This window comes from Pteropus medius, unplaced genomic scaffold, assembly GCF_902729225.1.
Source record: "Pteropus medius unplaced genomic scaffold, Ma_sr-lr_union100, whole genome shotgun sequence".
NCBI lineage: Eukaryota > Metazoa > Chordata > Mammalia > Chiroptera > Pteropodidae > Pteropus > Pteropus medius.
The window spans coordinates 4,116,699-4,134,183 of record NW_024350926.1 but is presented as its reverse complement, the minus strand read 5'-3'; the positions used below and the strand labels follow the sequence as shown (position 1 = coordinate 4,134,183).

The 17,485-nt window shown below is 40.2% G+C and overlaps 1 protein-coding gene and 1 pseudogene across 3 annotated transcripts in view; both read left to right on the top strand.

Annotated features, from left to right (window-relative positions):
* SLCO5A1 (solute carrier organic anion transporter family member 5A1) overlaps nucleotides 1-17,485 on the top strand; it is a 108,874-nt gene that overhangs the window by 72,146 nt on the left and 19,243 nt on the right. For all 3 annotated transcript variants that reach the window (XM_039841827.1, XM_039841823.1, XM_039841824.1), the window contains one exon: nucleotides 14,269-14,467. In XM_039841827.1, the coding sequence (XP_039697761.1) occupies nucleotides 14,269-14,467 (199 nt within the window). The remainder of the gene's footprint in view (nucleotides 1-14,268; nucleotides 14,468-17,485) is intronic.
* On the top strand, nucleotides 17,024-17,142 carry LOC120585634 (uncharacterized; annotated as a pseudogene).

Sequence of the window (17,485 nt, the reverse complement as noted above, 5' to 3'; positions counted from 1 at the left end):
TTTCCACAGATTTCTCCATTCACATTTATTGCCCCTCGAGAGCTTTAGTCGTCACAAATACTATACTGTGTTCAGAGAGCAGGATTTGTTTACATATAAAAGTTGAGTTGAGAAAGATTAGGGAGCTTTTCAAAAGCACTTAAAACCCAGGGGAAAGAATGAATGTCAGGAGCAGATGTAAGAGCATTTCTGCTGCTAAGTGCATTGTGTGCTTTGTTAAATCAGCATCCACAGAACACCCAGCAGAGCTGATGAATGAAGGAATGTAAACATTTATCTCTCTGTCCCTCAGTCTCATCTTTGAAATGAGGGATTGATTGAATTAGATGACCTTTCAGCAAAGATCAGCTAACACACATTGCACCCGCATCCCCTCCCCTCCCCTCGCCAGCCCTGCAAAATCCTTTGATTTTTGTGAGCAACTTCTTTTTCTAGGCATTCAGGTTACGCATTTGTCTTACCATTTACTTTGGATATGTGTAATACTTTTTCTTGGCAGTTTAAATATAATATGTCCATATGGATTCTTTATTCTCCTTTGGTGCATATGATAGAATGAGGTAGAATTGCTTAACTTTTTGCTTTTTTTGAAGGGACTATCATGGAGTAAGGTAGCTCGATGATTAAATTTCTCCTTTTGAGAATTGGGAAACTTTTCACCAGGCACGGTCTCATTTTAGTAGGTACATATTCTGTTTAAGAGAGGTGATCCCTACCTGCTTTGTAGTGAGCCAATATCTTATAGGAGGAAGGTGATGGATTTTGAACTCAGAAGGTCTGGGACGAAGATCTGCCTCTGCCATTTGTTCACTATATAATCTTGGGTGAGTTAAGTAATCTCTCCAACCTCAGTTTTACCAGCTGTGAAATGGTGTAATCACATTCATTTGACAGGGCTGTTGAAGTTTTAAAAAGTTAAACATTACTTATTATTAGTGTAAAGAACAACACAAATATTAATTTTTAACGAGAATGACCCTGGCTTTCCTTTCTATTCATCAAATACTCCATCTTCCATAATGAGGCAGCAGAATCAGGATTATTATTGAAAGAGATGAGGAAGGGAGGAAAGGAGGGGATGGAGTGTCATATTATCCCAGGTTTATAGATAGGTAAGTAAAGGTATCAGCACCACTTAAAGGATCCATGGCCTCATTAGTAGCAGCGTATTGGGGCTGGAGATGAAACGTTTTGACTCCCAGCTCATGCTACCATCTCTCGTTTCCTCAGAGATGCTTTCTGTTGACTTATAAAAATCATGTCGAGAGCTAATAAATACCTTGGCCCTTAATTATGGCCAGGATATGGTTATTACCACACACACAGGCAGGAAGTACCTTACTCTTTCCAACTAAATAATGAGACATGTGCTTAGACATCATTAGAAGTTGCAATAATGTCCTTTTGCAACCTGAGCCATCTCACGATGGACCACATTTGCTTTGCTGTCAGGCTCAAGTTCCCCTTGTGGCATCTTTCCATTGGCCAGAGGACAGAACATTTGGATTTGTTACTGCTAGATCAATTGGATTTCAGACAAATAGTTAATTTTTTTCGAATCATTGTATTGAAAATTTTTCCATATCTTTCTTTGAATAGAGATGAATGTAATTTATGTTGGTTTTTTTGTTAGAGTGAATATTTAGAAACATTATAGGTGTACAGTTATCTTACCTGTACAAGGAACAATTTGTGTATAATTGTTTTATATAGAATAGTTCAGTATTATTTTGTAACATCTTCCTTAAATTTGTTCAAAATACCTTCTGTGTAAATACCAAACCCTTTTGGAAATGCAATTGAGCTTGGCGGAATCACTGAGAAATGAAGCAGAGAAGGACAGTCGTGTAAATGTCCATATCGTTTGGGAAAATTTTCCAGTAGAATGTCTGTATTCATGACATTCCAAGTTTCTCTTTGTTCCTAGTTCAGCCTTGCTCTCAGAGGCAGTTATTCATGTAATCAATGGGTTCGTAGTTGTAGTTATGAGATACAGATTTCATATATATATATATGAAATTTCATATATATATATTTCATATATATCAGCAAACTCAATTTCATATATATATATATGAAATTTCATATATATATATTTCAATTTGTACTTAAAGCTTTTGTTTATTTGAAAAGAGTAGTCGACATTAACTTTGCTGAGCAAAACATTCTGCGCACTAATTGAAGATTTTTAGGGTGAATGTTTAAAATATTTAAGAAAACTACTTTACAAGTTGTCTTAAGTATTACAGAGGCATCAGATCTATTCCCAGTGCTGACGACTAATAATAGATAAATCTAATTCGTCATTAGATCAGATTCCCAAGAATCTTGGAACAAGGTACCAGTAGAAATTTTGTGTTAATATAAACTGTCTGTCCCGTGGAGAATTTTGCTCTATGCTGTGCGCTGTGAGCCTGACCAAGGTCATAACCTAGGGATACTGTGTCCATTCCCTCAATTCACTGAGTGGTTCCTGAGTGCCTACTATTTAGCAAAGTACTCTCATGGACATTATGGAGTATATGAAGATGAATGAAAGAGTTTTAATAGAGAAAATAAAATTGAAGAAATAGTGTGGATTGGTTTTATATTATGGAGAGCTTTGAGTCTCTAGGGGAAGAATTTTTAGATCATCCAGTAATAAACAGAAAATGTAGGAACTCATTTTTTAAAAGAAAGACTGCTACAATTCTGTTAGTTGCAATGGGATTATTATTTGATGGGGTTCCACTTAATCAAATAGATACTCATATCCTGTGATATTATTTTAGTCACTTGGCATATGCTCCTGTTTCTAAAAAGCAAATTGAAATTGTCCTAAACAACTGAGTACCTATCTCATTTTGGGGGAGAGAGGGAATATCAAAGAAAGGGATTATGTAATTTTTCTTAGTTACCTTTTCTGTTGATTCATAATCCTGTTCATGTGTTTTTTAAAATATCAACCTCCTCTATCAAATACTTTCTTTTGAGGGATGTAAGGAATAAGTGAACAAAATATTGGCTATCAGAAATATACACGATACATACATACACACATTTACACACACACCACATATGTTAACAAGTTTCAGCCTTTTTGTATTGAAGGTTTGAGTTTGTTTTAGCTGACAGTGTAACTAATTAAAAACTTAAGTAAGAGTTGGACTAGGTTTCAGCTTTAGCAGGAACAACAGATTTGGAATTCAGGTAGCGGATTTCTCATCTCAGATCTGGAAGAATTCTGGCTTAGAAATCAGATTTGTGTCCTGGCTCTGCACTGTTAGCTTGGTGAATCATTCACGTGTCTTACTTTCCTTCATGTTAAATTTTGTGGAAAACGGGGATAAACAGTAACACATCTCATGAGGTAAGAGCAAGTGCAAGGGCTTTAAGACTTAAAGCCCTCTACGCATTTGTCTTGATGATTATATTGTCTTTTCATTTTCCCAAAGTCCATTTCCTTGTCTGTATAATCAGATAATACCTGTTCACAGAGCTGTTGCATCGCTCAATTAAGTAATTGATATGCATGTACTTCGAAAAAACTATCAAGGCTTATTTTCCTCATATGATTTTAGGTTCTTGCTGCTAATTTTGGTTACAGTTGAAGTCAGCTTGCTCTAAAGTTTAACCTTTAATCATAGTATTTATTTATTGGTGTGCTCCTCGTGATTCGAGACAATAATAGGTAAGAGTCTTTGAAAAGAATTTTGAGGAGTTTTCTGCTGCTTTGAGTGGAAAATTAGTCTAAAACATTTCCCTTTTTGAAATAAATAGAATTTGGAAGGATCGATCATAATCATGGAAGTGTTAGTCTCATATAAATGTAAGAAAGCCATTGGATTTAGATTTAGAACACTTAGAGTCTCGGCCTTGCTGCGGCCTAGCCATTGTTAGCCAATGGCTAACAAGCCAATGATCCAAGTCAAGCCATGCATCTTTTATGGGCCTCATTTTTTGGAGGGAGGGGGCATCTATAAGTTAAGAGAGTTACAGAGATGATCTCTGAGCTTCTGTGTTAATTTAGGATTACATTTTTTTTTTTTTTGAGAATATCAGAGACTCCAACTGAGGTTTAAGCAGTATAGATTATTCCTTCCTCACAAAATATATGGACATAGGCAGCACATGACTGTTTCTGCTCCATCAGGGACTCTTGTCCTTGTGGTCCAAAGGAGAAGTCCTGCTATCATCTCTGCATTCCAAGGTAGGAGAGGGGAAGAAAAGCATGGATGGATGCACGACTTTTGCCTATATCGTATTGGCCAGATCTTACCACATGGCCACATCTAGTTGTAAGGGAGTCTGGGAAATGTAGTCTGTAATCCAGGTAGTCATAGCCAAGTTATTACTCTAGAATAGAGGTCTTGGGCCAAATTTAGCCTGCTGCTTATTATTGTAAATATTCCTGGAAACACAGTCATGCCCATTTGTTTACACAAGTCCATGACTACAACAAATAGTTGTTACGGGAACTGTCTGGCCTATAAAGTGGAAAATACTTCTGATCTGGCCCTTTATAAAAAACGAAATAAAACTTGTTGACTCCTCCTCTAGAAGAAAAAAAGGTAGTCATTGGGGATAAATAGCAATCTCTGCCTCAGCTCCCTCCAAATTCCGATTCTAGAATAGCAAACAAATAAAAAACCCAGATAATTACATATGATGTCAGAATAATTTTGAAAGTGTTAGTAAACACTAAAACGCATGTCAGTAGATACTAAAAGTTCTTTCTTGCTCGACGGGCTGAAGCGTGAGTTGTGCCTGTTAAATTGCCTTCCTTTTCATTCCATTCGCTTCCATATCTTATAATGGTCGCTTTTGGTTCCAGCCCAGTTGTCTAAGATGTCAGCTACTTCTCTCTCTAGCTTTGAGTAAAAAAACTACATTATTTGACATGTATCTTGCATATCCTTCATTTCGGGGACAGTAAAACGATGAAAAGATGCAAGGACATCTTTGATCTTGGTAAACCCCTCCTAGCGTAATAATGTCTGTTGTTGACAGTGAACTGGTGACCATCACACTGTGAGAGGAGCCCGTGGCTGTTAGTCATGAGGTACATTACACCGACTATCACTACCCTGTCTTTTTTTCCTTTGCTGGTTCACGTGTCATTCGGGGTGAAATTTAACATATTTATTGCATTTTCTTATTCTTTTAGCTTTTCAAGGTATATTATTGTCTTCCAAAGAAAAGTTTTATTTGAAAACGTGTGATTTTACTATTCAAAACCAAGAATAGACAAGTTCGAACAACGCAGGAAGGAGACCGTTGGCATTTTGCTGAGAGAGGCAGAGACAGATCAGTTGTTGGAGCTTGTTATTCATTAGGAAGGCACACGGGAGCCATGTCACCTGTTCCTTTTCTAATGCTCTCTGCTCAGGGCTACTTTTTATAAAGTTGATTGATTAATGGATTTCTTAAACCTAGGTTCCCATCGACGGTAAGTTTGGTGTCTTCCAAAACTATTCGAACTGTTAGGTTATTAAGAGTACATTTTCATTCCTAAGACTCATTTTGTGCATTTTATTATCTGGTGGAATTATGCTGGTTTTTTGAAAATAAAACAACATCTTCAGGTAAAAAGTGCAGTATGTAGCATCCTGGCTAAGATTTCCATCCCGCTTCTGTCTTTTCGAAAAGTTCTTAGTTTTTCTGGCTTATGCTGTCTCTTTCAGAGAGCAAGGAAGGTTGATTAATTTTTAATTTCCTTCTAGTTATTAAAGGTCCTGCCCTTTAATAATCTTGGCTCTCAGTAAACTCACTTTAGTGGATAGATGAAAACAATGTATAACCGAGATATCACTCCCTTTCCTCCAAGTTTTTCTCAAATGGCCTTTTAATAACAAAACCAGTAAACCCTATTTGAAAATGGAAGCCCCTCTCCCAGAACTCCTGATTGTGCTCGCTAGGTTGAACATTTTTCTCCCTAGTGCTTTTCATTTTCTAACATTTAGTATGATCTGCTTAGTTATTGATTTATTGTTTATTGTCTGTTTTCCCCACAGTAGATTATACAGTCAACATGGGTAGGAATTTTTGTCAGCTTTATTCACTGTGTATCTCCAGAGGCAATACAGGGTCCAAAATGTCGTAGATGCTCAATAAATGTTTTCTGTTAGATTAAATATATGTTTTAAAAATTATACATTTTTGTAAGTTTCCTGAGTAATACTTGACATACCAATTGTAAATAACACAAAATGAACTTCAGCCCAACCACTACGGAAATGATCGAAGATTAAAATATACTAAAAAACATTGAATTAATTGTACACTTATTCAAGTAGGTAAGTGTATGATATATAAATTATAGCTCTATGAAGCTGTCAAAAAAGAAAAAAGAAAAAGAAACAGCGCATTTGATAAGCGAGTTGACTATGTTTATTAAATGGCTCTCCGATCCTCCCTATAAACTTGGCAGAATTAACACGGTTTTTAACGAGCCAAATTTTCGTCTGGCCCTGAGGGGACAACGACATTCTAACAAGTACAGCTTACCTGTGTAGAAGTTTGTTTCAATTTTTTTTTTTTTTCAGATAAATAGAGTTTTAAAAATGTGCTTGCTTCCTCCAGGGGAAGGACAACTTTGTGGGATTAGTGGATTTGTGCGGCTCGGCTGTTGGTGGGAGCAGTGAGGCCAGCTGTCTCAGTTGGAGATGGAGTAGGGTGGGGGGGGCGGGGAAACAGAGCTGCTGAATTGGAAGACACAGAAAGGAGAGAAGCTGAAAACTGCCAATGGAACGTGGATCTTGCCCGAGGGGGCGCCCCAGAGGGTTTTGCCTTCGGCCCAGCCCTCCCGTAGCCTCGCCTCTCTGAATGGAAACCAAGTCCCTTAACTTTATACCAGGGTCTTTGTTTGAAGCTTATTTTGATAGCTAAAAAGTTCATACGATCCTATTAGTCTCCTGTAAGATTTCTTCTACAAAAGGCTTTTCCCTCCCCTTCTACAGTAACTTGTTTCAAGCTTTTGCTGTTTCACCTTAAGTTTCTCCCAAGGCCAGTTGAAAAAACGGAAGTAAACGCTCTGATTTTTGCATTTCATTGTTTCACGTTGTTTGTGTCCTCTGTGGTTTTGGTGCCTGGATGCAGAAAACTCTTTTAGGTTTCTAAGCCATAAAGGATGAAATATTCATTTGACATGATTTGTGAATCCTTTTCATGACAGCCCGGCATTAGCTTTTCTGTATTACTTCAGCCAGAGCTTTGCAGAAACCTAAAATGAAAAGTGTGTTTGTTTTCTCTATCGAACGTACCTTTTTATTACCTTTGCTGAGGTGATCCCAAGACCTTGACTCCCCGAGGCTGGGGTTCTTAGATTTCTCTCCCGCTGCCCAGTGAGTGTTTCCTTGTGTTGGCAGAGTTGAGGAAAGTGTCATTCTGGGTGAATTAGACCCACTCGTCCAAGTGGAAATTAAACATGAGCTTTCTATTGCTATTTCCATGCTAAGTCAGGGAGGCTAAGGTTTTTGCAAGGGTGTAATTCCTTTGAAAGCCTTGATTAATAATTTCAGTTAGGCCATGCTGGAAGTTTCAAGCATTCTCTGCTGATTGGCTGCAAAGTGGTCCTGTGTGAGCCGCTCTGTGGCTGTCATCGGGTGCCTAGCAGAGGAAGCTGTGGCCGGAAGGGGGTCTTCTTCAGGCTCGATGTCTTCTAATTGAAAAGGCTATGGGAGGACACAGCTTGAGACAGGCTGTCTGCAGCAGGCTAGCTGCACTGCCAGCTCATCTGCCTCAGGAAAATTCCTTACAGAACGCCCTATAAATTCTTCCACTTGGCCCATAGGCTTCTCTTCAGGCCCCGGGGGCTTTGACTGTGGCACGCGCTGTTCAGCTCACCACGCGTGGGCTGCCTTTCCGAGTCGGGTCAACACGGCCTGTGTCTACACTTTGCTACTCCTCCTTTGCAATTTGACTTAATGTCGTGCTGTGAAATAATGTGGATTTCAGGAAATAGTCTGTTCTCTGTCCTAAAACAGCCACTGAATTATGAAAAAGTTACCATAAATTAATTCTAATGACATACCTTGTTCATTGTTTGTGAAGGGATTTGTTAAGACTTTTCACAAGGCTAATATGGAGACTATGAAAGAGTAAAAGATGTATCGTGTTGCTGTGCTACTTCATGGATTTATATATGGTTAGTGAAAATGTGTACTTATTATACTGTCTATTCTTGGACCATTTCAAATTTGCTAGCTTCGAGGTTTGAATTTTTAAAATAGTCTCTTCTTTTGTTCCCCTCTGACAGTAATTGATATTTATTTTCTTCTGGAAAATGTTAGCAAGGGAAAGTGGGAGCTCAAAGGGGTAAAATAACTTACCCTGATGATGGGAAAACAGTGTCGTGTCATAAGGTTAGAAGCATCGTCTTTAGGAAAGTTGAATAAACCCGAGTTCGTTGCCCTGCTGTGCCACTCATTGGGGGTTTCCTCATCTGCGATAGGGAAAGAAGGCCGAGTGCCCGTCTCCGGCACTCTTCTTTGTAAGATGCACCATGATTCTGAGTTCCGATGAAAGAGAAATGCTTCTAATTAGACTGTGACACAGGGCTGAGATACTGTCAAATGCAGGACACGTTCTGATTTCAGAGCGACTCAAAGTCCTTCACATTTTGAGAATTAGAAGAGAGTAGTTACCACAAGGTCTGCTATTCACATAAAAGCTGCAGTGTGTGTGTGTGTGTGTGTGTGTGTGTGTAAAGAAAGTGGGAAAGAAGGAGAGGGCGGGGGAGGGGGAAGAGGATGGGAATGGGAATAATATGCGCGAGAGTGAGAATGAATGGTCGCTTCCTTCTTTTCCAGATGCTCCTTCTGCTCTCTCCTCCCCTCCCCCGGGCCTAGCCTCCTTCCCCAGAAGTGGCAGCTGACCCTGGGAGTCAGTAATGGCTTGCAGTGATGTTCCTTATTGATTCAGTCTTGCTTTTGCAAGTCGTTTATTTTTAACTTAACTAAGGAACACGTTGGATGTGGAATACACAGAGTCAGTGAATTTAGAGAGAAGCGCATAAGGACCCCTAAGATTCTGAGACTCTGTCTGTATGAACTTAATTCACCACAGGACATTCTACACCATTGCGATGTCGGGATAGAGAAGAGGCATCAGGGGACATCAGACATTACGCGCTTTGCCACCCTTAGCAGATTGGCAGTTAAGCTTTCGCTAATGTTCAATTCAGAATTTCGATAAACAGTGAGATTATTCAGGCATCCATCCAGATCTTTAATTCCTGCCAGTTTTAAATTGATTTTAGTAAGTTGTTTTAACCCCAAATTAGATCTTAGATTTCCTGTTTGTAAAATGAGATATAGCTTTAGTTCAAAGAATAAGCGAAAATGAAATGAATGAATAAGTCATTGGAAGGTTTTATATCATCGATTCTAAATAACAAAATTAGTACATTCAGTTCTACATTCGCCAGGCCCTGGTAAGTGCTAGAAAGGTATGAAGATAATAATGATCTAGTCCCTGCCATGTACTGGAACCTAATGATCTAGCAGTCAAGACAGAGAGGTGAACACAGTCGGCCTCCTGACAGCTGGTCTCTTGACAACGTACCAAGAGAGTGTGTTTTCGTTCTTAACAATAGCAACAGCAGCGGCACAGTCGATGTTCCCTGAACTTAAAACATTCTTGAATCACCTAATTTTGTCTTCCTCTCCTTCATTTCAAGGTTTTCTTGTGCTCGAATCATACCTTAAGCTTAGGTATATTTTATGTGCCTCTTTGCAATATAGATAGTGTCCATATATTGACAAACATTGAAGAGGAAAAATTCCTCCAGTAGCTTTACTATTTGGTAATTCACTGAATATCATTTTTCACATAGACCTTTTGACTCCATGCAGCCACAGTATAAGGGCGAGCGAGATTGTGACCCAGAGTAAAATCTTCAGAATCGAGTGTTATGGGATAATAGCACTTGACATAAGAGGAGGAGAGGAAGTGGAACAAGCGACACGTCAATCTGCATAGATAAGGAGATAAAAGATTTCCAAGGCAGTATGATGTGCTCAGACCTTCGATGAAGCGTGGGAATCTCCACCCTTAATGAATGCGGCACTGATTTCTTTGGATTCAGACACACACACAAGGGCAGCTAAGTAGCTAACAGGTTTATATGTTTAAGACCACATAGTAGCTAAATATCAAACACTTATATATTAAAGAACGTAGAGGTTTCTGTTTGACCATTATCATAGCTTAAATTTAGTCCTATAGATTAAATAGCATATAGAAATTTGCCTAGTTGTAATTCCAATATATTTAGTTGTGCAAATGTCAAACTCACTAATATTAGGCAGATGCCACTGCTAGTTACGCTCATGGTTGCTGATGTCTGTTGAGTGCATACTATGTTTTAAGAGCTTCATAATCAGTCATCTAATTCGAACAATCTATGAGGAAGATACTATTCTCATCCGCACACAGTGTGTGGGAGTTGGGCGGGGCAGCTAGATGGTGGTGTGGTGGTAGGTGGAGAAGCTGACTTCCAGCCCTTCCACATTCTCCTTAAGCTAACCCTAGACTACCGTAGCTGATTTCCCAGCGTTAGGAGCTTTGACGGGGCAGTGAGAAGGCTCTGTCGTCACACCCCATATCCTTTGCTCCCCAGCTCCAAATCTTCCCTATGCATCCCATATGCCTAAAATTCCAGCGAGAGAACATTTGAGTCTCTTACTTAAGCTGGAGAGTGGGGTGATGAATAGATGAGCCTGAATGCATAGTAAGAACCTTTCTGTTTTGGTAGTGTACTGAGATTTAAATGACAGGAGATAGCAGGAGGACATTTAAATGGGTCTTCACTCTGTTTGATGTAACCTCATATTTACTGATGACAAATTTCCTGTTTTTAAGAACTGAATACTAATTAGGATGCATAGTCAAATAAATTATACGGCTTTTAAGTTATGACTCAGCTATGAGCGTGGGGATTTGTCTTGTCATTATCCTGGAGGACTGGCATAGTACCTGTCACTCCGTAAATTGTTCATTTGGAAGAGGCGTTCTATTAATGGACCGTTTTCATTCTAAAGGTAAAACTTTGCCTCTTCAATCATATTGACAGCATGTGTCCATTTCTGTAACGAGGAGGATCCTTTATTAACCAGCTCCTCGAAGCCCAGGGCTCTGCACAATTTACCTAAAAGATTCCAGGGACCCTTTGGTTCCAGGAAGCTGCTGTGTTGATGCGGAAAGAGCACTGGGCTGGGAATCAGCGACCTGGATTTTCATTTGGGGTCTCCCTCCCCAAATGAAATGGAGTTCTCTGTCGGGCTGGCCCCTGCTCCGAGCCATCAATTTCCTCATCTGTGCGAGGGCCATTACGGGCTTTCTAACATCAGGACTACGGTCCGAGCGCGAGATGAATGCTGGTTGCCAGGCAGAGCTCAGACCTGAGATAAATCCAACGCTGCTTCTCTGCTCCTTCACGTAGATTGCCGAACGTGCTGGAGCAAGCCTTCCAACCGCGCGGCCGACGCAGCCTCAGGCTTCTGGGATCCGGCGGCGTCTGGGCCCGCAGGCCTCCTCACTTGTCGGGCCTCTTACACATTCTTCTTTGGCACTGTCTTCACTCTCCTACAATGGCTATCCTGAACCTTGGCCGTATTTATAGATCTCAGGATCCTTTCCCTCCGAGTTACTTTTATTTTCAATTATGCAGGGAAAAAAAACCCACAAAAACAAAAACCAGAGCTATAAAAAAATAAATCGATAGCATTTTATCAATTCTAAAGGAAAAAGGCATAGGAAAAAAGCTATTATTTCTGGAGCTGCCGCCCACCCAGTGAGTCCCCTGTCGCTCTCACTCCCCATCTTTCTCCCCGGTCCAGCGGGAGGGGCATCCGATCACCCGTGCTAGGAATCCTCTGTTCTCCTGGCTTCTCAAGGATCTTGCATGGTCATCTTTCCTCTACGTCCTGCCTCCCACTCCTTTTTAGTCTATTTTTGTCAGTATTGTATATAAATATAGCTAAGTTCGCTTCACAGCTTAGCAAACAAACAAAATAACTCTCCAAGCTCCAGCTCTACCTTGGCCCCCACCCTAACTATGGACTCATAGCCCTTCTTCTTTTTAAAGCCAAAGTTCTCGAAAGGCAGTCTGGTTCCAGTCTCTAAATATCCATGACTGACTCCTCCGCCTTTTCCAGCCTGGGCTGAGTAGTCGGTCATGATGTCCTCAAAACGGATCTTGCCAAGACCTCAAGTGATGTATTTTTTTATCTCACCCGACTTCTCTGAGGCATTAGACGCTCTTCATTTCCCCCTTGAAACTGTCTTTCCTTGGTTTCTATGGCACAAGCGAAATGATAGGAACTGCGATTTATATCGCGCACAACATACAGTGTTCTGTGGCTACACAGAGTGCCTGTAATCTTCACCCTAACGCGAAAAGTAGAGAGTTCCGTGAAGAAGCTAAGAAATCTGGTGTAGAAGGTTGAGGAAGCTTCTGTGTGATCACATGGCTACAAGTGATGGAGGGAGGGCTTGAACTGTGGTCTTTCCGAGTCCAAAGCCCAAGCTTTCCCCACTGAAAACTTTTATCTTTCCCAGATTTCCTCTGGCCTCTGTGGCGGCTGGTCCTCTGGGGGCTCATCGTGTTCTGATACCCCACTAACACCGGCGCTGTCCAGGACTGTGGTTTTGGCCCTTTGCTTTTCTTCATTCAGTCTCGTTGGAGCATCCTATGTGTGGCGTGAACTCTGCCACAGGTTATAGACGCCTCGGCCCAGCTCTTCCTGAGCTTATGGCCCAAGTGCTTCTGTGTGAGGCATTTCTAGCTGGTTGTTGCTCAGGCTTTTGTACCCGGCTGTCCCACAAGAAGGCTATGGCGCAGTAGTCCCTCCTCTCTCCCTGTCCCCCTCTGTGCCATCGGCGTAGAGCCTCGCGGTGGCTCTCCTGGACCTTTGCAGTTACGCTCCCACCACTTCTCAGACTCTGGTTTTGACTCCATCTAAGCCATCGTCCATCTCACGGCCAGAAATGATCCTTGTAACAGACAGCTCTCGTCCCGTCAGACCAACTCAGAATTCCGCCGTGCTCTCGTGTGGCTCCTTCCCACGGTCGCTGACGGCCTCGCTCTAACTTACCCGCCCTCCCCACGGCCCACCACCTCCCAGCAGCTTGCGTGGGTTTGGTGACAGTTACTTCTGGGTTTTCTTCGTAGCCGTACCACCTGCATATGCATTCCCGAACAACATCGCTTACCTGTTCTTGAACTTTATGCAAAGGTAATCACACCACACGTTCTGGTGTTTCGCTGCTTTCATTCACCAGTGCGTCATCCACATAGTTGTGCGTTGTTAGGTTTCCGAGTTTTTATTTCTGTAGTGAGGCATTTCATGATGTGAATTAATGATATGCCATGTATGTATTAACGGACATTTGGTTTATTTACAGTTTTTGGCTATTTTGATGCCTCCACTGCCTTGTACACTTCTTTTGGCCCCTTTGTGCATGAATTTCTTCAGGGTACAGATCCAGGAATGAAATTGTCTGTCACAGGGCGTGTATATCTTCAACTTTACCAGATAATGTCAAACCGTTTTTCAAAGTTGGTGTCACAATTTACATCCCACCAGTGGTGTAATGAGTGCTCATTGATTCATATATTTGGCAGCATGCGGTACTGTCAGACTTTACATTTTTTACTGATGTGATTGGCATGGAGGGTATTTTATTGTGGTTTAAATTTGTGTTTCTCTCTTAGTAACGCGGCCGATCACCTTCTTGTGTTTATTGATCAGCTGGATTTCCTCTTAGTGAAGGACCTATTCAAGTTTTTCCTACTTTTCTCATGAGTTGTTTTGTAAGTTTTTTTCATTCTGGAAATGAGTCCTTTGTTGGTTATATGTGTTGAAAATAAATTATACTGTAAAACCACACACATTGAAGATTAATTGATTACAGTATTTTTTAAATAATTATTTTCTTTTTTATAATAAAAAAATTTTTGATTACAGTTGACATATAATATTATATTAGTTTCAGGTGTACAGCATAATTAGCAATTAGACATTTATATAACTTACGAAGTGATCAACTTGATAATTCTAGTACCCATCTGACACCATACGTGGTTATTACCATATTATTGACTATATTCCCTGTACTGCACAGTACCTCTCCATGACTATTTTGTAACGGCCAATTTCGATTACAGTATTTCTCTTTACTTTAGTACTAATAACTAAATACTAAATAAGTAGAAACAGAGTCATTAAAAAATGAATAATAAATATACATTACTTCAAATTAATCCTCTCCCCTTCTTCTCTCCAGGTGTTATTATTGTGCCCAGTGCTGGTGTCGGTATTGTCCTGGGAGGCTACATCATAAAAAAGTTGAAACTTGGTGCAAGAGAATCTGCAAAACTAGCAATGATCTGCAGTGGTGTGTCTTTACTGTGTTTTTCAACCCTGTTCATTGTTGGATGTGAAAGTATCAATCTAGGAGGTATAAACATACCTTACACAACAGGGTAAGTGTCCTGGAAGAGCCTTGCTGTGTCATCACGAATGTGATTTAGGTGTTCGTATTCCAGGGGCAGACTTGTGCCCCTGCCCTCCAGGCTGGTGTACCAACGACAAAACAAATAAATAGTAGTCTCCCGAATAACCCTACTGCCCAGGGGTAATAATTTAAAAATTCTTTTTAGTCGTCTCTTCTGGTATTTGCCTCTCTACTTTTAAGGCATATTCTACGAATTAATGAAATCGAGGCATTACTTACGACTTTCCATCTTGGGAAGTGAGGACTTCAGCTTTCCCTTTGCAAGCTGTCACATCCTTTGTTGACATTTCGCGTCACGATCATGACAGCTTTGTTAGCTGCTGAGGCAGATGTGATTGGGTTTCCTTTTTCATACAACACAGGTTGTCCTGGAATTAATAATTGCCTTATTTTCATCTCCTCTGTTTTCTTCGCATCTGCATCTAGCTTCCCCCATTCATTCTCTGAAGCTCAAAATATCTCAGTATGAATTTCCACCTGTCTGCTGGACTCATGGCTCCATTTCCCCAGCTCCTGGAACCATCCATGTCAGAGCTCGAGTCCCCCAGTTCTCATCCGGACGCAGTGCATTCGGGGACACGGTGCTGCCCGGCTGTACCCTATGAACCCCATTAGCTTCTCTCCATACTGAGTCTTTGTTTTCCGGACTCTGTAGATGCCTCTTTTTTGATTTGCTCCCTCGTTTTGTGAGAGCACATCCTTCAGTAGCCACAGGAAGGCTGTAAAGGCTGTAACTTTTTCTTGGAGACTTTTCATGAAATAGCCTTTTCTTTTTTCTTTCTTTTTTCTTTTTTCGTAACTGTTATGTTTTATGGCCAAGTTTTTGGCTGGGTAAAGAATTGTGGATGAATCATTTTCACTCAGAATTTAAAAAATTTTGCTTATTGTCGTCTAATTTCTTATGTTATCGTGGGGAGTCTGGCTTGCCTTTTCCCCAGTCCTTTGTATGTGACCCATTTTTCCTTCTTGGGAGCTTCCATTTACTCCTGATATTCCCAAATTTCACCATGATATGACTTTTTTTTTTTTTTGCTGGACACTGGTGAGCTTTTAATGTCTGGAAACTGTGTCCTTCAGTTCTGTTTATATATTTTTATTTTAATTTTGTTGTTTTCTCACCATCAGTTTTTCTCTTCTTTATCCTTCCTTGATCCTCTACGTTTCTTATTCTTCATTACCTATTTAAGAACTCATATTTTGTCCTAGTTTTTTGAAAGAGTTTTCAACTTTCTTTTCCCAATCTTTTATTACATTCTTTTGGAGGGAGGCTATTATATTTTTATTTTATTTGTTTGTTCGTTTGTTTATTCATTTTGGCTATTATGTTTTTAATTTCCAAAGTTTTTTCTTGATTTTTGATTGTTTCTTGCTTCTAGCCTTCTTGCTTCATGGATGGAATATCTTCTGTTATTTCTCTAACATTAGAATTTCTTTTCTTTCCTAAATTGTCTCTGGAGCACGAGTGCCTACTTTTTATTTATTTTCCTGTCTTGATTGTGTTGGAAGCTTCTCTTGAATTTCTGATGATCCTTAGCTTTCTCTTAGTATTGAGGGATGAAGAGTTGAAAAGATAAGTAGGTGCTCTGTGTCTGAGTGCAGATCATTCGGTATATCTCGCTGTAGGATAATTAGAGGGAGGACAGCTGGCGTTTTCATTGGGGTGCTCAGTGTCAGAACCTGAGCTCTTACCTCTGAGGTGCTTCAGCTCCTCAGGGGAAGGATGCTCCAGTCTCTCGGCTGGGGCTGTGTTGGGGGTGGGTTCAGGAGAGACTCTAAGCCAAACTGCTGCTATTCTAGAGCTGAAGGGTAGTGGCAGGAAGGGCCTAGGTCCTACTGTTCAGTTTGCAGACTTAGCTATTTCCCCTGTCATCATTCTAGGATCTCACCAGAGGTCTCTTTTATGTGTGGTGGTCTTACGCACAGCTTTTTTTTGGTTCATTTTCCCCAGGAAATAGAAGAGTAGAAGAAGGAAGGTACTAAGTAGAGTAGGGATGATACTAAGTAGAATAGGGATGGGAATCCCTTAATATTGTATCATATTTGGACCACAACTTTCTTGCGTTGAGTTCTAGAGGCCTCTCCTTCTTTCTCCTACTGCTGGCCTTCGTCATGGCCATATGCTTTTTTTTTTTTAAGTTCTCAATCACTGTTTCTGTTTTATTGACTCCTTTTTCCTGGAACTCTCCATCCCTTGCTTCAGTTGAGCTGGTTGCTTTCTTGGCATAATTTATATCCTGGGACTACTTTTCACAAATCTTGATTGTATCCACTAGGTTTTGTTTATTTGTTAACTCATTTTGCCAGAGAAAAATTTTTGGATAACTTCCTAGGGAAGGAGACATGGGAAGAAAAACTTTCTGAGCCTGTAAGTATATTAAAGTGTCTTTATTATTCTCTCACATTTAAATGAGAGTTTGAGTGGGTTTAGAATTATAGGTCAAAAGGTTGTTTTTCTGAGAACTTTGAAGCCATACCTTTATTTGTAATCTAACATTTAATGTTGCTGATGAGAAATTTAATAGCTGTCTACGGCCATACCACCCTGAACATGCCCGATCTTGTCTGATCTCGGAAGCTAAGCAGGGGCGGGCCTGGTTAGTACTTGGATGGGAGACCACCTAGGAAGACTGGATGCTGTAGACATCCAAAAAAGAAAAGAAAGAAAAGAAAGAAAAAGAAATTAAATAGCAGTCCCAGTTCTCATTTCTCTATGGCCAACTTTATTTGGAAATTTTTAGGATATTTTTTATTCAAGCTGTTCTGAAATCACATAAGAAATGATCTCCCTCAAATTTTGTCCTGGCTGAACCCATCTAATGTCACTTCTTCAATGAGCCTTTCTCTCTCTGCTCAATCTAAGGGAACCCACTGACCCCTCATTCTTTTCTTTCTTTCAAGTTTACTATCTACTATATTTTTTCTTTTAAAATTTCTTTTATTACAATTGACACTCAATATTATTTTATATTAGTTTCAGGCATATAGC